The sequence below is a fragment of the Mastigoproctus giganteus genome, chromosome 4, assembly GCF_048544385.1.
Source record: "Mastigoproctus giganteus isolate SK-2022 chromosome 4, ASM4854438v1, whole genome shotgun sequence".
NCBI lineage: Eukaryota > Metazoa > Arthropoda > Arachnida > Uropygi > Thelyphonidae > Mastigoproctus > Mastigoproctus giganteus.
The window spans coordinates 4843462-4858168 of record NC_143578.1 but is presented as its reverse complement, the minus strand read 5'-3'; the positions used below and the strand labels follow the sequence as shown (position 1 = coordinate 4858168).

The 14707-nt window shown below is 37.8% G+C and overlaps 1 protein-coding gene across 1 annotated transcript in view; it reads right to left on the bottom strand.

Annotated features, from left to right (window-relative positions):
- Nucleotides 1-14707, bottom strand: part of LOC150086354 (uncharacterized) — a 43329-nt gene that overhangs the window by 9973 nt on the left and 18649 nt on the right. Inside the window, exon 2 of the mRNA XM_090372549.1 lies at nt 4196-4250. Within this exon, the coding sequence (XP_090228675.1) occupies nt 4196-4250 (55 nt within the window). The remainder of the gene's footprint in view (nt 1-4195; nt 4251-14707) is intronic.

Genomic DNA, 14707 nt, shown 5'->3' with positions numbered 1-14707 from the left:
TACAAAATTCCAGAATTATACTTAAACTCGTAGCAGAATGAATTTTATGCCATCCGGCGTACCTAATTATTTACACTGCTCGACAAAATTAACAGAACAAAATGTTTTCATGAATATATTACCGTGAACAGTGTCGCCGAAGGCGAATATTTGATGTAATATCAAAGTGAAGACTTCGTCACTAGCGAGAATACTCGCCCTAGCCTCTGCCTGGGTGTCTCCTTCCCTTCTCAGACTAGTATTCCTTTCCTTAATTCAGCCTCACCTCACCTATGGAATCATCTCATGGTGTACCATGTCAAGAAAACCTTGCGATAATCAACTCCATTCTCAATCGATGTCTTCATTCAATTTTAGGCTTTCCCTGGAATGTATCAGTGAGTTCGAGATACAAGGAAGCGAGACAGCATCTATCAACTGCTACAGAAAACTAAGGCGGTCTTTGTCCACAATGCATTGAAAATTCCAAACTTTCCTTCTTCTTCAGATCCTTCTTCATAACCATAGAAGAAGAAGAAGGAAAAATATCGTGCAATCTAAGAAATGAAGCAAACCTGAAGGTTCCGCTTTTCAGAAAAGCCATAGGACAGAAAAATATAAAATACAGAGGCGCTAAAACCTGGAATAATCTTCCTGAAAATATCGAAAATGCCACTTCACTAAACCGGTTCAAGAAAATTGCTAACTGAACACATCATCAGGAATGTCTGATTCAAATCACTTTCCACTCAACTGATGAACTTTAAAAACATAGAGGAAATGCATTACCAATTTGGAAATCATGTAAATAAGTTAAAGGAATAGTTGCCAAAAAAGCTCGTAACACTCTATGCAATCGTTTCATCATTTTTGATTTCATAATTCTAATTGTAAAAGTGTTCACAATGTAATTGTAAGTACCTGTTGTAGGTTGGTTTTCAAAGGTTTCCATAATGTAATGTACAAACATGTCCGATTTATTTATGATTTATCTGTAAAATAATACCTGTACAATTTCAGAACTGTATGTTTTTATTGTTATTCATATCTTTTTCAAAGAAACACCCCCTAAAAAGCCTTTGCCTTTGACTTATGTGTTTTCCCTCCCTTTTGCTGTTACCTCCAACAAATGTAACATAAAATAGGGATAAATAAATTATTATTATTAATAATAATAATATGCATCCTGGCATGCAAATTCAGTATCCAATAGAAATCGATCTACCACCTTACAGAGCTGCACATGAAAATTATTCATGAAAACACGGGTTGCGACCACATCACTTCATCCCCGTTTTTTCGCTTGCACTAACTCCAGTACTCAAGATAGCAAGTCATCGTCCTTTAAATGATTCTTTGAGATGATAAGCCGTTGGACGACTTGAAGCTGGGTAGTCACAGGAAGAGGTGGCACATTGGTATCGTCACGGTCTTCCCCACACCGGATGGAAAATTCTCCGGTTCGAATCCAGTCAATGATGCGAGGAACTTTTATGGGCTTTTTTTTTTTTTCACTCCGTGGCTGAGTTAGTCGGTCATAGGGGTTTTTCGTGAAGCAAAGTAGGCAAATCTACCAGAGGACACGAACAATTTTCAGACACAATACACACGGAGAATGGTACCCAAGAGGAGCAAAGGGAAAACCTGGAAGACAACAACGGAGATAGACAGATGAAATTCATGAGTTTGTGGGTAGTAAATGGATGGCCATTGCACAAAACGGAAGGAACTGGAAAGTTGCTGGAGAGGCCTTCATCCTGCAGTGGATTGAAAATGGCTGATGATGATGATGATGTTTCCCCATTTCATTGTTATTGTAAACCACCATACCAAATTTTGTTCCGCTTCAATGCAAGCTGCAGGAGTCACAGCACGTTCTCTCCCTGTTCGAGATACAAGTTAATTTTGTCGAGCAGTGTATAAAAAAGCAGCTGATTTAAGGAGTGTAATTTTCATATTTGGTATTCTCCATCAGGTGTGTTCTCTAATAATTGGCTGCGCGCTCGATACTCCAATAGGGATAACCAAGCTGCGATTGCCTACAGCCGGAAGCAACTGTGTTCAATACATCAGCCTGCAGGGGATTTGACATCCTGTCGTAGTAAACAGAGCGAAGAGAAGACTCAAAGGAAACAAGTAGACGTAATTAGAACGAGGAACAGCTGTCAGAAAGCTATAAAACTTTGAGAAGGCAAATGCGGATGTCCAAGACGTCCGAAGACCTCTGGTAGACTTTTACCACCCCTAATTGCGCCTTAGCGGTAAGAAGATAGTGTTGGAACCCTCTCTAAAACTTCAAACTGGAGTTTGAAGAGATCAAGAGAGTTCGATGCACATTAATAGTGTTATTGTTTAGTATTTATAAACGATATACCAACGTCTCATGGCTTCAAGGCAACTGAGGCACTAATGCGTCGATATATTGTCTCTAAATTGTGAGTATTCTATGGTCAGTTTTGCTGTTATGAGGGATGAAAATCATGGGTTTCTGTAAGGATCTGAAGCCGTTGGAAATAATAAAAGCACCACTCAATGATTTCATCAATTTAAAATATGTGAATTAATGATCAACAATTGGACTGTGATTGCGGGCATTATTTTATTATTCATCCATTTTGGAAGGATTCTCTTTGAATTATTTCTGTTAGCAATACGATAGCAGTTTGGTCGAAAAGAATGTGCTAGTTACAGTATACATATATAAATATTAATATAACATAATGTAAATATGAATATCTTTATTATTTCATTGTAAATATTGTGAAAAGCATAATATCCTGTAAATAATCTGACACTGATTCCATTTTATTGTTCGCTCTGGGAGATGAGCCCGAACTTCGATGTGGGCCTCGTCTCCCCAAGGCGTCCACCAGCCAATGTAAAACCCCTGGCATTGCTGCTGTGAAGGGTCTATTGTATATATCACGTTTGTATACAATAAAGATTATATATATATAGATTTGTCATTTAAGGGATCTACAGCCTCCCATATGCAAATCGTGGCTCCAAGGAGATAAAAATTACCTCTTGAGCTCCCAAAACAGAAGGGGCATTAACTTTCAATGGCAGTGTGTTTTTCCTTAGGCAACAAATGAACTTGTTGTACAGTTTCTGGAAGGGTTTAAGATTTCATAATATGCCCCTCGTGGCGTTGTAATTCCATTTGTGTGTTAACGAGAATATAATTAATATAGTTTCTAAATAACTTGACTTTGGCACAGATTACAGGTTTTTCGAAGTCTGAAAGGTCTTTGATTCCTTTTTTAATTCGGGCTGATTCTGAGGAAAAAGGGTTGCAAATGCATTTGGAATGTAATCGTTTTAATAAATACTATCACTCTTGGAAAAACACAAATGAACACGTGTGGACCTGCCTTTTGCCCCAGTCACCAAAGTTTTATAGCAGGCAGCAGAACTTTGCGTCCTTCAGTGCAGTTGCCAATTCGGCAGTAGAAAAGAGGGATATATTGGCCGCGATTGATCTGTTCGATCAGATTCAGATCTGGATTCAAAGTGAGCTCACTAGACAATCTGGGTTTTCTGAAAGAAAGTCTTTATATTGCCGGTTCTACAGGATGAAGCATTATATTATCGGGATGGAAAGAACATGGATGTTCCCCCTGCCAAACTTTCCATAGACCCATCAGAGTGTAGGCACCATGGAATTGTCTTAGATGCTAGTAAACTACTCGACACTGACTAGCATCCATTGAACAGTGTCTGGCGTTCAATGGATGCTGGTCCCATGATACCGTTTTTTGGTGTGTGTGTGTGTGTGTGTCATGCTCGTGAACAGTAGCTCTACCATGAGAAGAATTTATTCTTTCCAACTCCCTCCGACCGAAGAACGTGACCAAATTTCCTGTGAACATTTGACACTCCAGCATAATATTTCTCAAGGACGTCATTCGACAATTCTTACCATCAGTTTCTTTTCACCGACCTGATCGTTTTCACACACCTACATTGCCACGTTTCTTCCATTATTTCCGTACTGGCACCGGTTGAATTTGGGAGGTTCAAACGCGTGGCTGTTGCATGGATTGATGAATTACCGATATGGCATCTGACGAATAAGCGTCACACGCCAAGGGTCCTTACCGTGACTCAATTCTGCTTGTTTTTGATATCACTGCATTCATCTCATTCCATAATTCACTTTAAAAAGGGCAGCATATCCCTTTTAAGCATCAAAGAGGTATGTGACTTGTCTTACCTGCAAGTGTTTCCAGTGCCAACAGGAGGAGCGCCCACAGAACAACGGAAAGCATCTGAAAGTAAAAAAAAAAAACAACATAATATATTATTATAATAATTTATTGTTCAACAACTCACAAAATATGCTCTCTAAATAGGAATTCGAACAGCATTACAATTTTAAGTGCATTTCAAGACACAAAGACAATACCACAGGTCCACTTTCACCAGCTTGAGAACAATAGAAATTCCCAACAATGGAACTCGGCAATTGCAAAGTGTTTCCATAAGACATGAACAGCTGGCGCGTGCATGCATGCGGACTTACTGGCGCGAAACAAAAGTAATATCATGTCTCGCGCTAGGACAATAGACTGCATCATTGCTAGAAATAGGAGGGCTGTCCGGGCGGGGATAGGTGGAGCAGGCCTGGTAACAAAAAGGGGTCTGTCGGGCATTCTGCCATAGTCCCAGTGAAAGTGAGGGTCTCGGCAATTTTCAATTGGTGTTGATCCGTTATTACCCCGATATAATAAACAATCGCCAGGAAAAGACTATTCGGGACACGAATTTCCAACGCGTGCAATCTGGCACCCACAGCGTAGAAAAACATCCCTCAAACCCTTCATGGCCGAATAGTTTCGCCTACGCGACCTCACGCGCTGTTTTTTTCTCTAACTACCGGTTGGGCGTGTGGAAAGAAAGAGCAGGTGAGAGAGAGAGAGAGAGAGGTCAGCAGGCTCGAGGAATCCAGATAGACGTTCCTGGCTGACGTACTCAAGTAATCCTTGGCATTTATAACGACCGGATCAGGAAAGCACGAACAAAGGTCTACCTCATTCGCCTGGAGGAGGGGGGGATAATGAACTGACACCATCTGACGTAGAATATGCACAAGAATGATTGCAGACTGTCGTTATTTTTAAATTCGTTTCTGGAGTAGACATTTATTGGTTCTAATCTGCCATTTCCTCCTCCACGCGCAGCCAAACAGGGTCAGAGGACGTTGTTCGCTTCAGCATTAGAAGTTTGTTGTTTGCAAGGGAAATGACACGCTTTGTTTCAGAAGCCGTCATTACTCCAGAAAGGGGTCAAAGCTGCGAACAGTCCCTAAGGAACTCTGTGCACGTGAGTGTTGTGTACAGGCGTTCCTCGCGGATGTGGTTTTGTTTCCTTAAAATTTTCCTTTAATAGCAAACTCGCTTAATACGACAGTCAATTTCGGACAGAATTCGGGGCTGCTCACCACACGAACTGAGCAGTCGCAACACCTCATCTAAACAAGATATACTGCGTGTCCAAATATTAAAAACTACTAGGAAGTGGTTGCCAACAAGAAGTGATAAAGTAGGTAAACTTAGCTGTTTAAATGTGCGTAATGAATTGACTGGACTACTTCTTCAATAAATCGTCCTTTTATTTAATAAGAGAACAGAAATAACCTTGCGGTCACGTGTGGGATCACAGTTCAGCAAGTTTCTCATTCAAAACGTTAGGCTACGTCTGAGAAAGGAGTTCCTTTGACAGTCAAAAGTACCATTTACCTCTCGCTTTGCTTACAATCTCCTTTCTTCCACAGTGAGGGAAATACTTGAGTTTGAATCCCGTTGAAGCAGAAGGAATTTGTATTGTCTTTTTTTTTTTTTTTTTCACACCTAGTTCGTCGAGAATCGGGAGCGTTGTGTGGTTTTTTGCAACAGAAATTCGAGTTTTTCATTCACCAAAAATAGACAAAAACCAAACTTAAAATGCGTGAAATTTATACAGACACTATTCTGAGGTTTTGGTGTTGTAGTTGTAGTTTGGTGTTGCCTTGGTGTTTGATCTTAAAACACCAGAACCCACCATTCAATTATTTCAAATTAAACTGGGAAAGCCTGAACTTAGAGTCGCCCATCTGGTCGTTTAGAATCAGGACAATTAACGTTTGTTGATTGTTCTGATAATTCCAAGATGAAACTGCAGTACTGCATTCTCAGAAACAAAATGATGATCGAAGTTAAGACCTCATCAAAACTTGACTACCCTATAAACAGAAGTATTACGTGAATGCAGAAAGAATCATAGTAGTCAGTGAAAGTGTCTCAGTTAGTGGAATAACAACAGGGCAGCATGGGTGGTAAAATGCCGCTGTCCCTAACTTCCTCAGGATCAAACTTTAAGGATTGGTTTTTCATTTTGTGGCTGATTTAGTCGCTCTTGGGCGAAAAACCCTAGTCAAATCCGGAAACTTGGGTTTTTGGTCCCGCAAAACAGACAAACTACTGGAGAGCACAGATAATTTATGAACATAATACACATGGGTAGACGAGATTTGTCTGTTTGTGTAAAATCATATCGTTCAACCTTACGTAAAAGGAAATAGAATCAAAGACTTTTGATTCTATTTCTACACACACTTCAAAACATAACACACACACACATACATCCATTCTCGTATTTAATGCTTGCGAGTGATTGAGTTGAGGTTGCTCTGAGATTAGCGAAGTGACACCTGCTGGATCTGTTAGATGGACAGAGGAAGTCCCCTAAAAGCGTAGCAGGGGTGCTTGCCACAACAACAGGGCACTTGCCTGTTTAAAGAAAGTATTGTAATGTAAACTCCCCAAAAAGCTTCTTTCATTATTCACTTCTAAAGCCAAGATGACCTATTCCAAAAGTTCAGTCGTATTTCTCGAACACGAGCAGGTGTGGAAAGAAATTAGGACGCACAATAAAGAGAAAGTTTAACCACGAACACCCTCGAACATCTTTTCACGAAGTATTCACTATTGATTATGAATCGGCTTCACGTACAAATGAAACAAACGATCACGAATATTCAGATAAAACTCGTAATCCGAACCAATACGCGTGTCTAAAGATGACGTCACGGCCCGTGATCTCGCATTGGCCACACGGCCTAGCAGCCAAACGAGTTTTTAAAGCAACAAAATTTTACATCGTGTCTGCTGACTAAAAGACCTGGCACCGAGTTAAGTGACCCCTCTGGAAATAAATCATGCAGCCCGGGTGCCGTAATTATTGTCCCCTCTATTTCACTCTCCTTCTACAAAGGGGCCGACGCTGTTAAGGCAGAACACAAGGCTGTCACAGCAGAGGCTACCGGGTGGACATTTTTATCCTTGATACAGCGTTCCGTGGCAGTTCGAACGTGGTCTGACTTGTCAGTTGTTTTGGAGTCAGTGGGCTTCGCAACTCGTTGTCACTGCTGATGACAGCCATAAAGGACAAAAACACATTGAGCATCAAAATTCTTGCTCTACAAACCTAAATAAAGAAATAACACACGTGGTGTGCTGATGTCTCTTTAAAAATGTAGGCGGTTCTTCGCAGCCGTTTTGTGCTACTCTAAATACTCACCTTGTGCGCCTATTCCCATCAATTCACTTCCATTGCTTCTATGTGAAGAATTCGTGTTGCTTTAAAGAGAGCGGGTCAAGCACGATATAGCATCAAGGGAAGGAGAGAACTGTGCGTTTAAGTGTTTCGCTTCTCAGAGAGGGCCTGTTTTTAAATGGAGGTTTTACTAGATGGAGGGGAAAACCTGCATATGTATATGTTGGAGATGAAGTTACCCTTGTCCTCCATTGTAAATGAGAGTCAGTGCTGAATGGATGCGCTGTTTCTGTGCATGCTCGCTCCCACACTGGGTCAAGTGTTTCGTTAAAAAGCGGATGGCATCCGCTTTTGCAAAATCAAGAGATCTCCCACACTGGTTTTATAGAATGACTCCACTGCGACCGGGACAATGAACCGATCTGTGTAATAATACTGTTAATAAAATAATTGCGAGTCATAAAATGTTTCATCGGTGGTTTTTTCCCTTTAAAGTTGTTCCTTCAAAGCTGTGTGACCCCAATGCCCATGACTTAATTTCTATTTACAATTTTGGCATAAGTAAATAAAGCCATAAGATGTTAGTATATTCCATTTGTTCTGGGTGTATTTTTTGGTTCAGCTGTCTGATTTTCGGGATGAAAAACTCGAGTTTCTGGTAGTAAAAACAAGTAACCCTCTCCAACACTGATTAACTTAGCCATGTTGTGAGAAGCCATGTTGCAAAATCAGGAGATTCGCACATTGGGTGAATTGAATTCTTCCACTGCGACCGGGACAATTAACCGATCTGCGTTATAAAATAATTGCGAATCATAAAATGTTTCATCCTCCCTTCAATAAGGATTCGAACCCGGATCTTAGCCTTATGACCATATGTAAAATCCTGCTGCAAACACCGGTAGCAGAAAGCCTGCTTTCTATGAAATGTTTGCAATGTACAGTTTTGCATACTTTCAATTCTTCCTTCAAAAAGTGCGAGTCTGTGTCATATTCATATCTCGCACCCTCAACAAACCATTACTGACGTAGGATGACCTTTCCTTCCGCCTTATGGACAACTGCAGCATCCTCCCTGTAACTGTAAGCATACAGCTGGCGGTCGCGACCTCCTGATTCCTTCAGAGCAGATGTTTATATCTTCCCTGTCCTTCTGCGGAAAGCACGCATCTCTCGATCTGATTTAATTAACCTTGACACAGTTGTAGATGGTATTCCCATTTCCCTGGTCATCACCTTTTGTTTGTGGGGAGAATTTCGACGATTTCGGTTACTACCAGCCTTCACCACGACTGCAGTTCCTGGTGTATGTGGGCAATTGGCTCTACAGCGATCATCTATTTTCTCTGTGTAATTTGTACCTTTTTAATGGTACGGTAGATAAATTGTCTACTAATTGCTAATTGTTGGTTAGACTCCAGCCTGCTTTGTGCAGTGCTATAACAGTTTCTCGATTTTCTTGATTACCACACGCCATGTTACTCGTTACAAGGACAGCAACATAATTACTATTAATTATTTTGGTGTACCTTATCAAAAAAAAAAAATTAGGGGTTGGCTTTTGCTCATTTATTTCGTCACTTATGAATGTTTCCGGTTGGGTTCTTATACACCAAATATTTGACGATGACAATCCATGGTGGCAGCCATGTTAAATGACTGCTGCAGCAAAACCACCTATGGGGAGAGGTCATTATTATAATAAGAGGCAAGAAGACCGTACGGTGCATAGGTACGGTCGTGAGAAGGGCGTAGATTCAAGTTGAGGAAGGATGATTGCAGGATAGATGTGTGAAGATTGCCTTCAGCCAGAAGGGGGTTGAATGCTGGAATAGCCCTCCATCTTTTGTTGTGGAAGTGGAACTGGATAGGTTGAATAAATTCAAGGGAAAATAGATAAATCCTTGGTCTTACATTTACGAAAGTACTGATGCTTTACAAAATGTCCTGTCTGTTTTTATACATAACCTTGGCTTCCTAATTCATGATCACAAATGCGTGTACATGGCAGTGTTGCCGCCATTTATTTGAACCAATATGGCGAGATTATTTTTCATCATTATAGCCACGTATTCGCCCTTACGTGATAAAGACACAGCAACGTCGATATTTCCTCTAGCCATATGTGTCTGAAAAAAAATAAATAATAAATAAAGTTCATATAAAACAAAAATAAATAAAATTCCCGAAATCTTGAAGCTTACATAACCGGATATTAATTGTTCTGAAATTGAGGTTCATTTAACATAGCTTCAGCAATCTTCTGGGAATTTTTTTTTTTTTTTTTTGGGCTGTCCCAGTGCTGACCTTTCTTGACCTAGGATATCAACCTAGTACCATTGCTAAAAACACACCAGATGATTTCGTTTAATTATCTGACTAAGGCAGTTTATTTTAACTTTTGGAAACCACTTTTGCAGCGAGAGAAATTCCAGTAATTCCCTTACTATACTTTGTTCACTTTAATCCTATCATAAGTAAATGTGTATTTGCTTGTGTTAGGAACATAATCAAATAGAAAATAACAAGTAGAAAATGAAAAGCCCTGGGAGTAATTTTGCAGTCAGATATGAAATTTTCTGAGCAGTGCAGACAGGCTGCCAGAGAATGTCATAGGGTGTTGTCAATGATATACAGAAATTTTGCTAGCAGGAAAAAGGAGGTGATTATCCCTTTGTATAAGACACTGGTCAGGCCACGTCTCGAGTACTGATTACAGGTCTGGAGGCCTCATTCTAGGAAGGATGTAGCTTTGCTTGAGCGAGTACAGAGAAGGAAAAGATTGGTGAGAGGAACGAAGGGGTCTTCTTACCAAGAAAGGCTTAAGTTATGCAAATTGCAGCGTCTGGACAGTAGGTGCCTGCGAGGTGATCTGATTGAGGTGTATAAGGTATTGAATGGGTTGAGCAGGCTGAATTCTGATGGGATTTTTCCTCTTGCTCAGATTACGAACCTAAGGGGGGGGGGGCATAAATTCAAATTGAGGAAAGATAATTATAGAATAGATGCGCAGAAATTTGCCTTTGGCCAGCGGGTGGTTGGTTGCTCAAACATATAGAAAATTCTTTTCATCTGTCGTTGTGGAAGTTGATAGATTAAATAAATTCATGGAGGAACTGGACAAACGTTTAGAGGGAATGGGCGTGTGAAATGTTTATTTATTTATTTTTATTTTTTGGCCGATGCTACGTAAGCTTGCTTTCTTGCATCACATGCCTCGTTAATACTACTACTACATGATCGAGTAAAGCTCTCTCAGTGGTCCACTTTATTTTTCAGGCTGACCAATTAAAACTTTAATCGATGACGTAAATTGTTTTTTCGCGTTAGTATTAGCCAAGTAGTACGAGGATGCCACTGGTTTATCTGCACTGGCCAAAAAATTAAAATAATAATAATAATAATAATAAAATTAATAAATTCCTGCGGGATTAAAATTAGAGTGAATAGAATTTTATTTTAAACTGTTTTGGATTTTTAATTTATTTTTGATATGCTGCCACCTTGTGGTTGTTTATTTCTACAATAACGAATTGCTGCGAGGCCTAACAAAATCAGTGCGGCTTTGTTTCAATTTGATTTTGAAATAATCACTTTGATCAAAATGATTTTAAAAAGTTTTACTTAGTGTGCAGGTATTTTTGTGAACATCGTCAGTTTTTGTTCTTGTTTCTTTTTGAATACAAATGGCCAAGAATAATCAAAATAGCCGAAAATAGACTTAACTTCCCTTCCAACACGCAGCCTGTTTCATTCTTACTTGTCTACCAACACATTAAGTTCTGTAAGGGCGAAAAAAAAAACAAAATCCTGCTCACAACAAATACCTTTTCGCACATATTCAATTATACTTTCATGCACTCATCACGCAATGACATGAAAGATAATGAAATAATATTTTACAATAAAGTTAACGCATGCGCATCGAGATACATGCTGCCACCTTCGAAATACTTTATACTGAACTGCGTATTGTATATGGAGAGACAGAAAGAGGCTTCATCGTGCAGGAAATAAAATAAATAAATAAAAATAATGAAAGTATGAACAGTATGTACGAAAAGGAGGGCTCTAAAAATATAAATCTAAAATGGTGTAATTAGGTTAGTATTTAATTACTTTTATTAAATTCTACTGCTACTTCTATTAATAGCTCAATTGAATTTAAAATGATAATTATAATTTTTTTTCAGTGATATATTTTTAAAAAATATTTTAATAATTGAAGTTTATACTAATTTGTAAATACATATTTTTAAAATTCACTTCGTTGTAGAAATTTAATTCGTTTATTGCGGTTTTAAAAATGGCGATCGGCAGATCCAGTGTGACCCTTTCGAAACGGAAACGTAAGATGCGAGAAGTGTACCGAGTTGGACGTAATGAGTTCAAAACACGGCGTACACATGTCCCGCCCGCACCTGCCCTGTAATAGCGCGCTTATTTCTTATTATAGGCAGCATTCGGTTACAAATCACGGAAAGTGAAGGAACATTTCCTGAGGAAAATAAGGTCGCTGCCTAAAACGTTAAACCAGCCGTAAACAAGGAAGTGAAGCACGAAAACACCCCCCAGGCTTTTTCTCTTATTTTCTTTCCATGTGGAAGAACTGACGAAAGAGCACCAATTACAACCAGGACCAACTGGTTAAATATAGAATATGTCGCAGTTAATAACATCTTGAGCTCGTTTTTATAAGAACTATCATTCAACTTTAACCTTCAGAGAAAGGAAACAGATGGGGGGAAAAAGAAAAGGAAAAAAAGAAATTCCATCGAATGTCCACAAAAAAAAAAAAAAAAACGTTACGTTGTACTGTATATGAATTGATACTAAAAATGGTTCAAGCGCATGCGCAGGAATATTCAAGTGAGCTCTTCAAATACTCATTCTAACTTTTTTTGTTATTTATGTAAATATTTATTATTAAATTTGTAATTTTTATGTTTTTATCTGAATTAAATATTTATAATTTATATAGCGTAAAATGAAAGAATTTATTACAAATATTACGTATAATATTACACATGAATTTATACTAAAAATGGTTCAAACGCATGCGCAGGTGACCTCTTCAAAATACTCGTTCTAATTCTCTTTGTTTTTTATATAAATATTTAATACTTAAATTTGCAATTGTTATTATACTTTTATTTAATCTAAATATTTATAATTTATATAAAATTTCATATAATATAAAATGAAATAATTTAATACAAATATTACGTATAATATTACGTAATATTGTGTTGTAAGTGAATTGATACGAAAAATGGTTCAACGCATGCGCAGGAATATTATATGAATTCTTCAAAATACTGTGCTTTATTCTACATTTTTCGAAATAAGTTTTAGAAATATTGGAACCTGGAAATAAATAATACTTCCTAAAATGTTATATAGCTTTTAAATGTTTTCAAAATTATTAAAATATATTTTACAAATAATGAGCAGAAATAATGCACATGCGCACGCGACTGATGGTTTTATTTTTTTAATCTAAAAAAATAGAATAAACTAACAGTTTCATCTTTATATTTTATGTCTGCAATGTTTTTCTTTAATTTGCAGTAGAATTAATATTTTGTGTTTTTTTTTGTTTTTGAAAATAAAAGGTGTGAAACACATACCTTTCTTTAAATTTTTAATTTTTAAGTAAAAACTAAAAAAAACACGCAATAAATATTGTAGTCCATTAAAAAAGGAATGTAATATTGGTAAACTCCAAGCAGAATTTAAGAAGCTCTTAAACTTTTTTCCAGAAATTAAAAATAAAGTTAACACCTGTCAGGTGTAGCGCCACCACTTACAGGTTAAATGTTCATTTTATTAGTTTTCTGCCGTATAAACATGAAAATTTCAACATCAGTTATCTTTGGGATAACTGAACTGAAAGCTTTTCTTATTTTCTATCCATTATAAACGAAACTGGTGAAGAAAAGAGCAGACTCTTTTCCCACTACATTTTTCACTGGAATCACACTGCACTGTAATCATAAACCCACTCAGAGCGGAGGCTGAGAATTCTAGTTTTTTGGCTTGAGGGAAAAAAAAAAAGAAAGAAACTTTTTACGCACCTTACACTAAACAAACGGCTTCTTTGACCTTTCTGGTGATCAGTCATCAGGTAGAATGAATTGTCTGGATTGCGAGGAAAGTTTGTGGGCTGGCTTTAGTAACCTACTTTACTGAATAAATAAATTCTTCCTGAATCGTGTGTGTGTATGGGGCAATGGATATCTTCAATTACTGTGGCGAATACAGTCTTTATATTTAAAAAAATATAAAAATAAATAAGTAAAAAGGAAGCAACGTCATTCTATTGTATTGGCTCCTTGCACATAACGATATCCTCTTTCTTGTAGACAGGAAGGAGTAGTCGAACTCATATTTTAAAACAAAATTACAAAGTTACTTGACTCCTAATGACTGGAAAGCGTGTCTTTCTTCGTAGGCGGACCCAGAATCCTGAGATATCGCTTGCTGCTTAGTTGGGCATATTTTCAATGGATCCTTTAAAATTAATTGGGAATAAAATTTAAGGAGACGCCTTTTCTTTCTTTCTTCCCCCTCCCCTATTTAAAATTAATAATAAAATGCTATATTGTAGTAATATTTATGAATAAAATTTTAAATGTTTTCATTTATCTGGATAAATGAAAGGATATCTGGATAAAAATAGATAACACAATTTATATAATATGCTAATTACCAGGGTTAAATATCCACAGGATGCTTGAGCCTGGTAATTTGCTGCAGTAGAGAATTTAGCGCTTTTGGTGGGGACATATAATACAAAAAAAAAAAAAAGTGCTAACGCATGATAATTCGCCTTAGGTGGTGGTATGTAATATTTAAGGAGCACTAAGTTCTCTGGTCAAATATCACTATATCTAAGGCACAATTTTTAAATTAGCCCACTGATTTGCAGAAAAGTATTCTAAGAAGTCCACAAACGTCGATTGAGAGACTTTGAGTGAATTAAAAATAGCATATCAGGGATTCTAAGGCAAATTGAATTCGAGCCTTATACACCGAAGTCAGTCCCGGTCCTCAATGTAGATGACCTCTTTGAAAGACGTATGGAATGTGGCCCGAGGGAGTGCTTAACTATTTTTCCTTGATGTATCTAAGCATGTTAAATTATTACGGGTATCGAAATGGTAGGACAGTGTAAGAAATAAAGCATGTG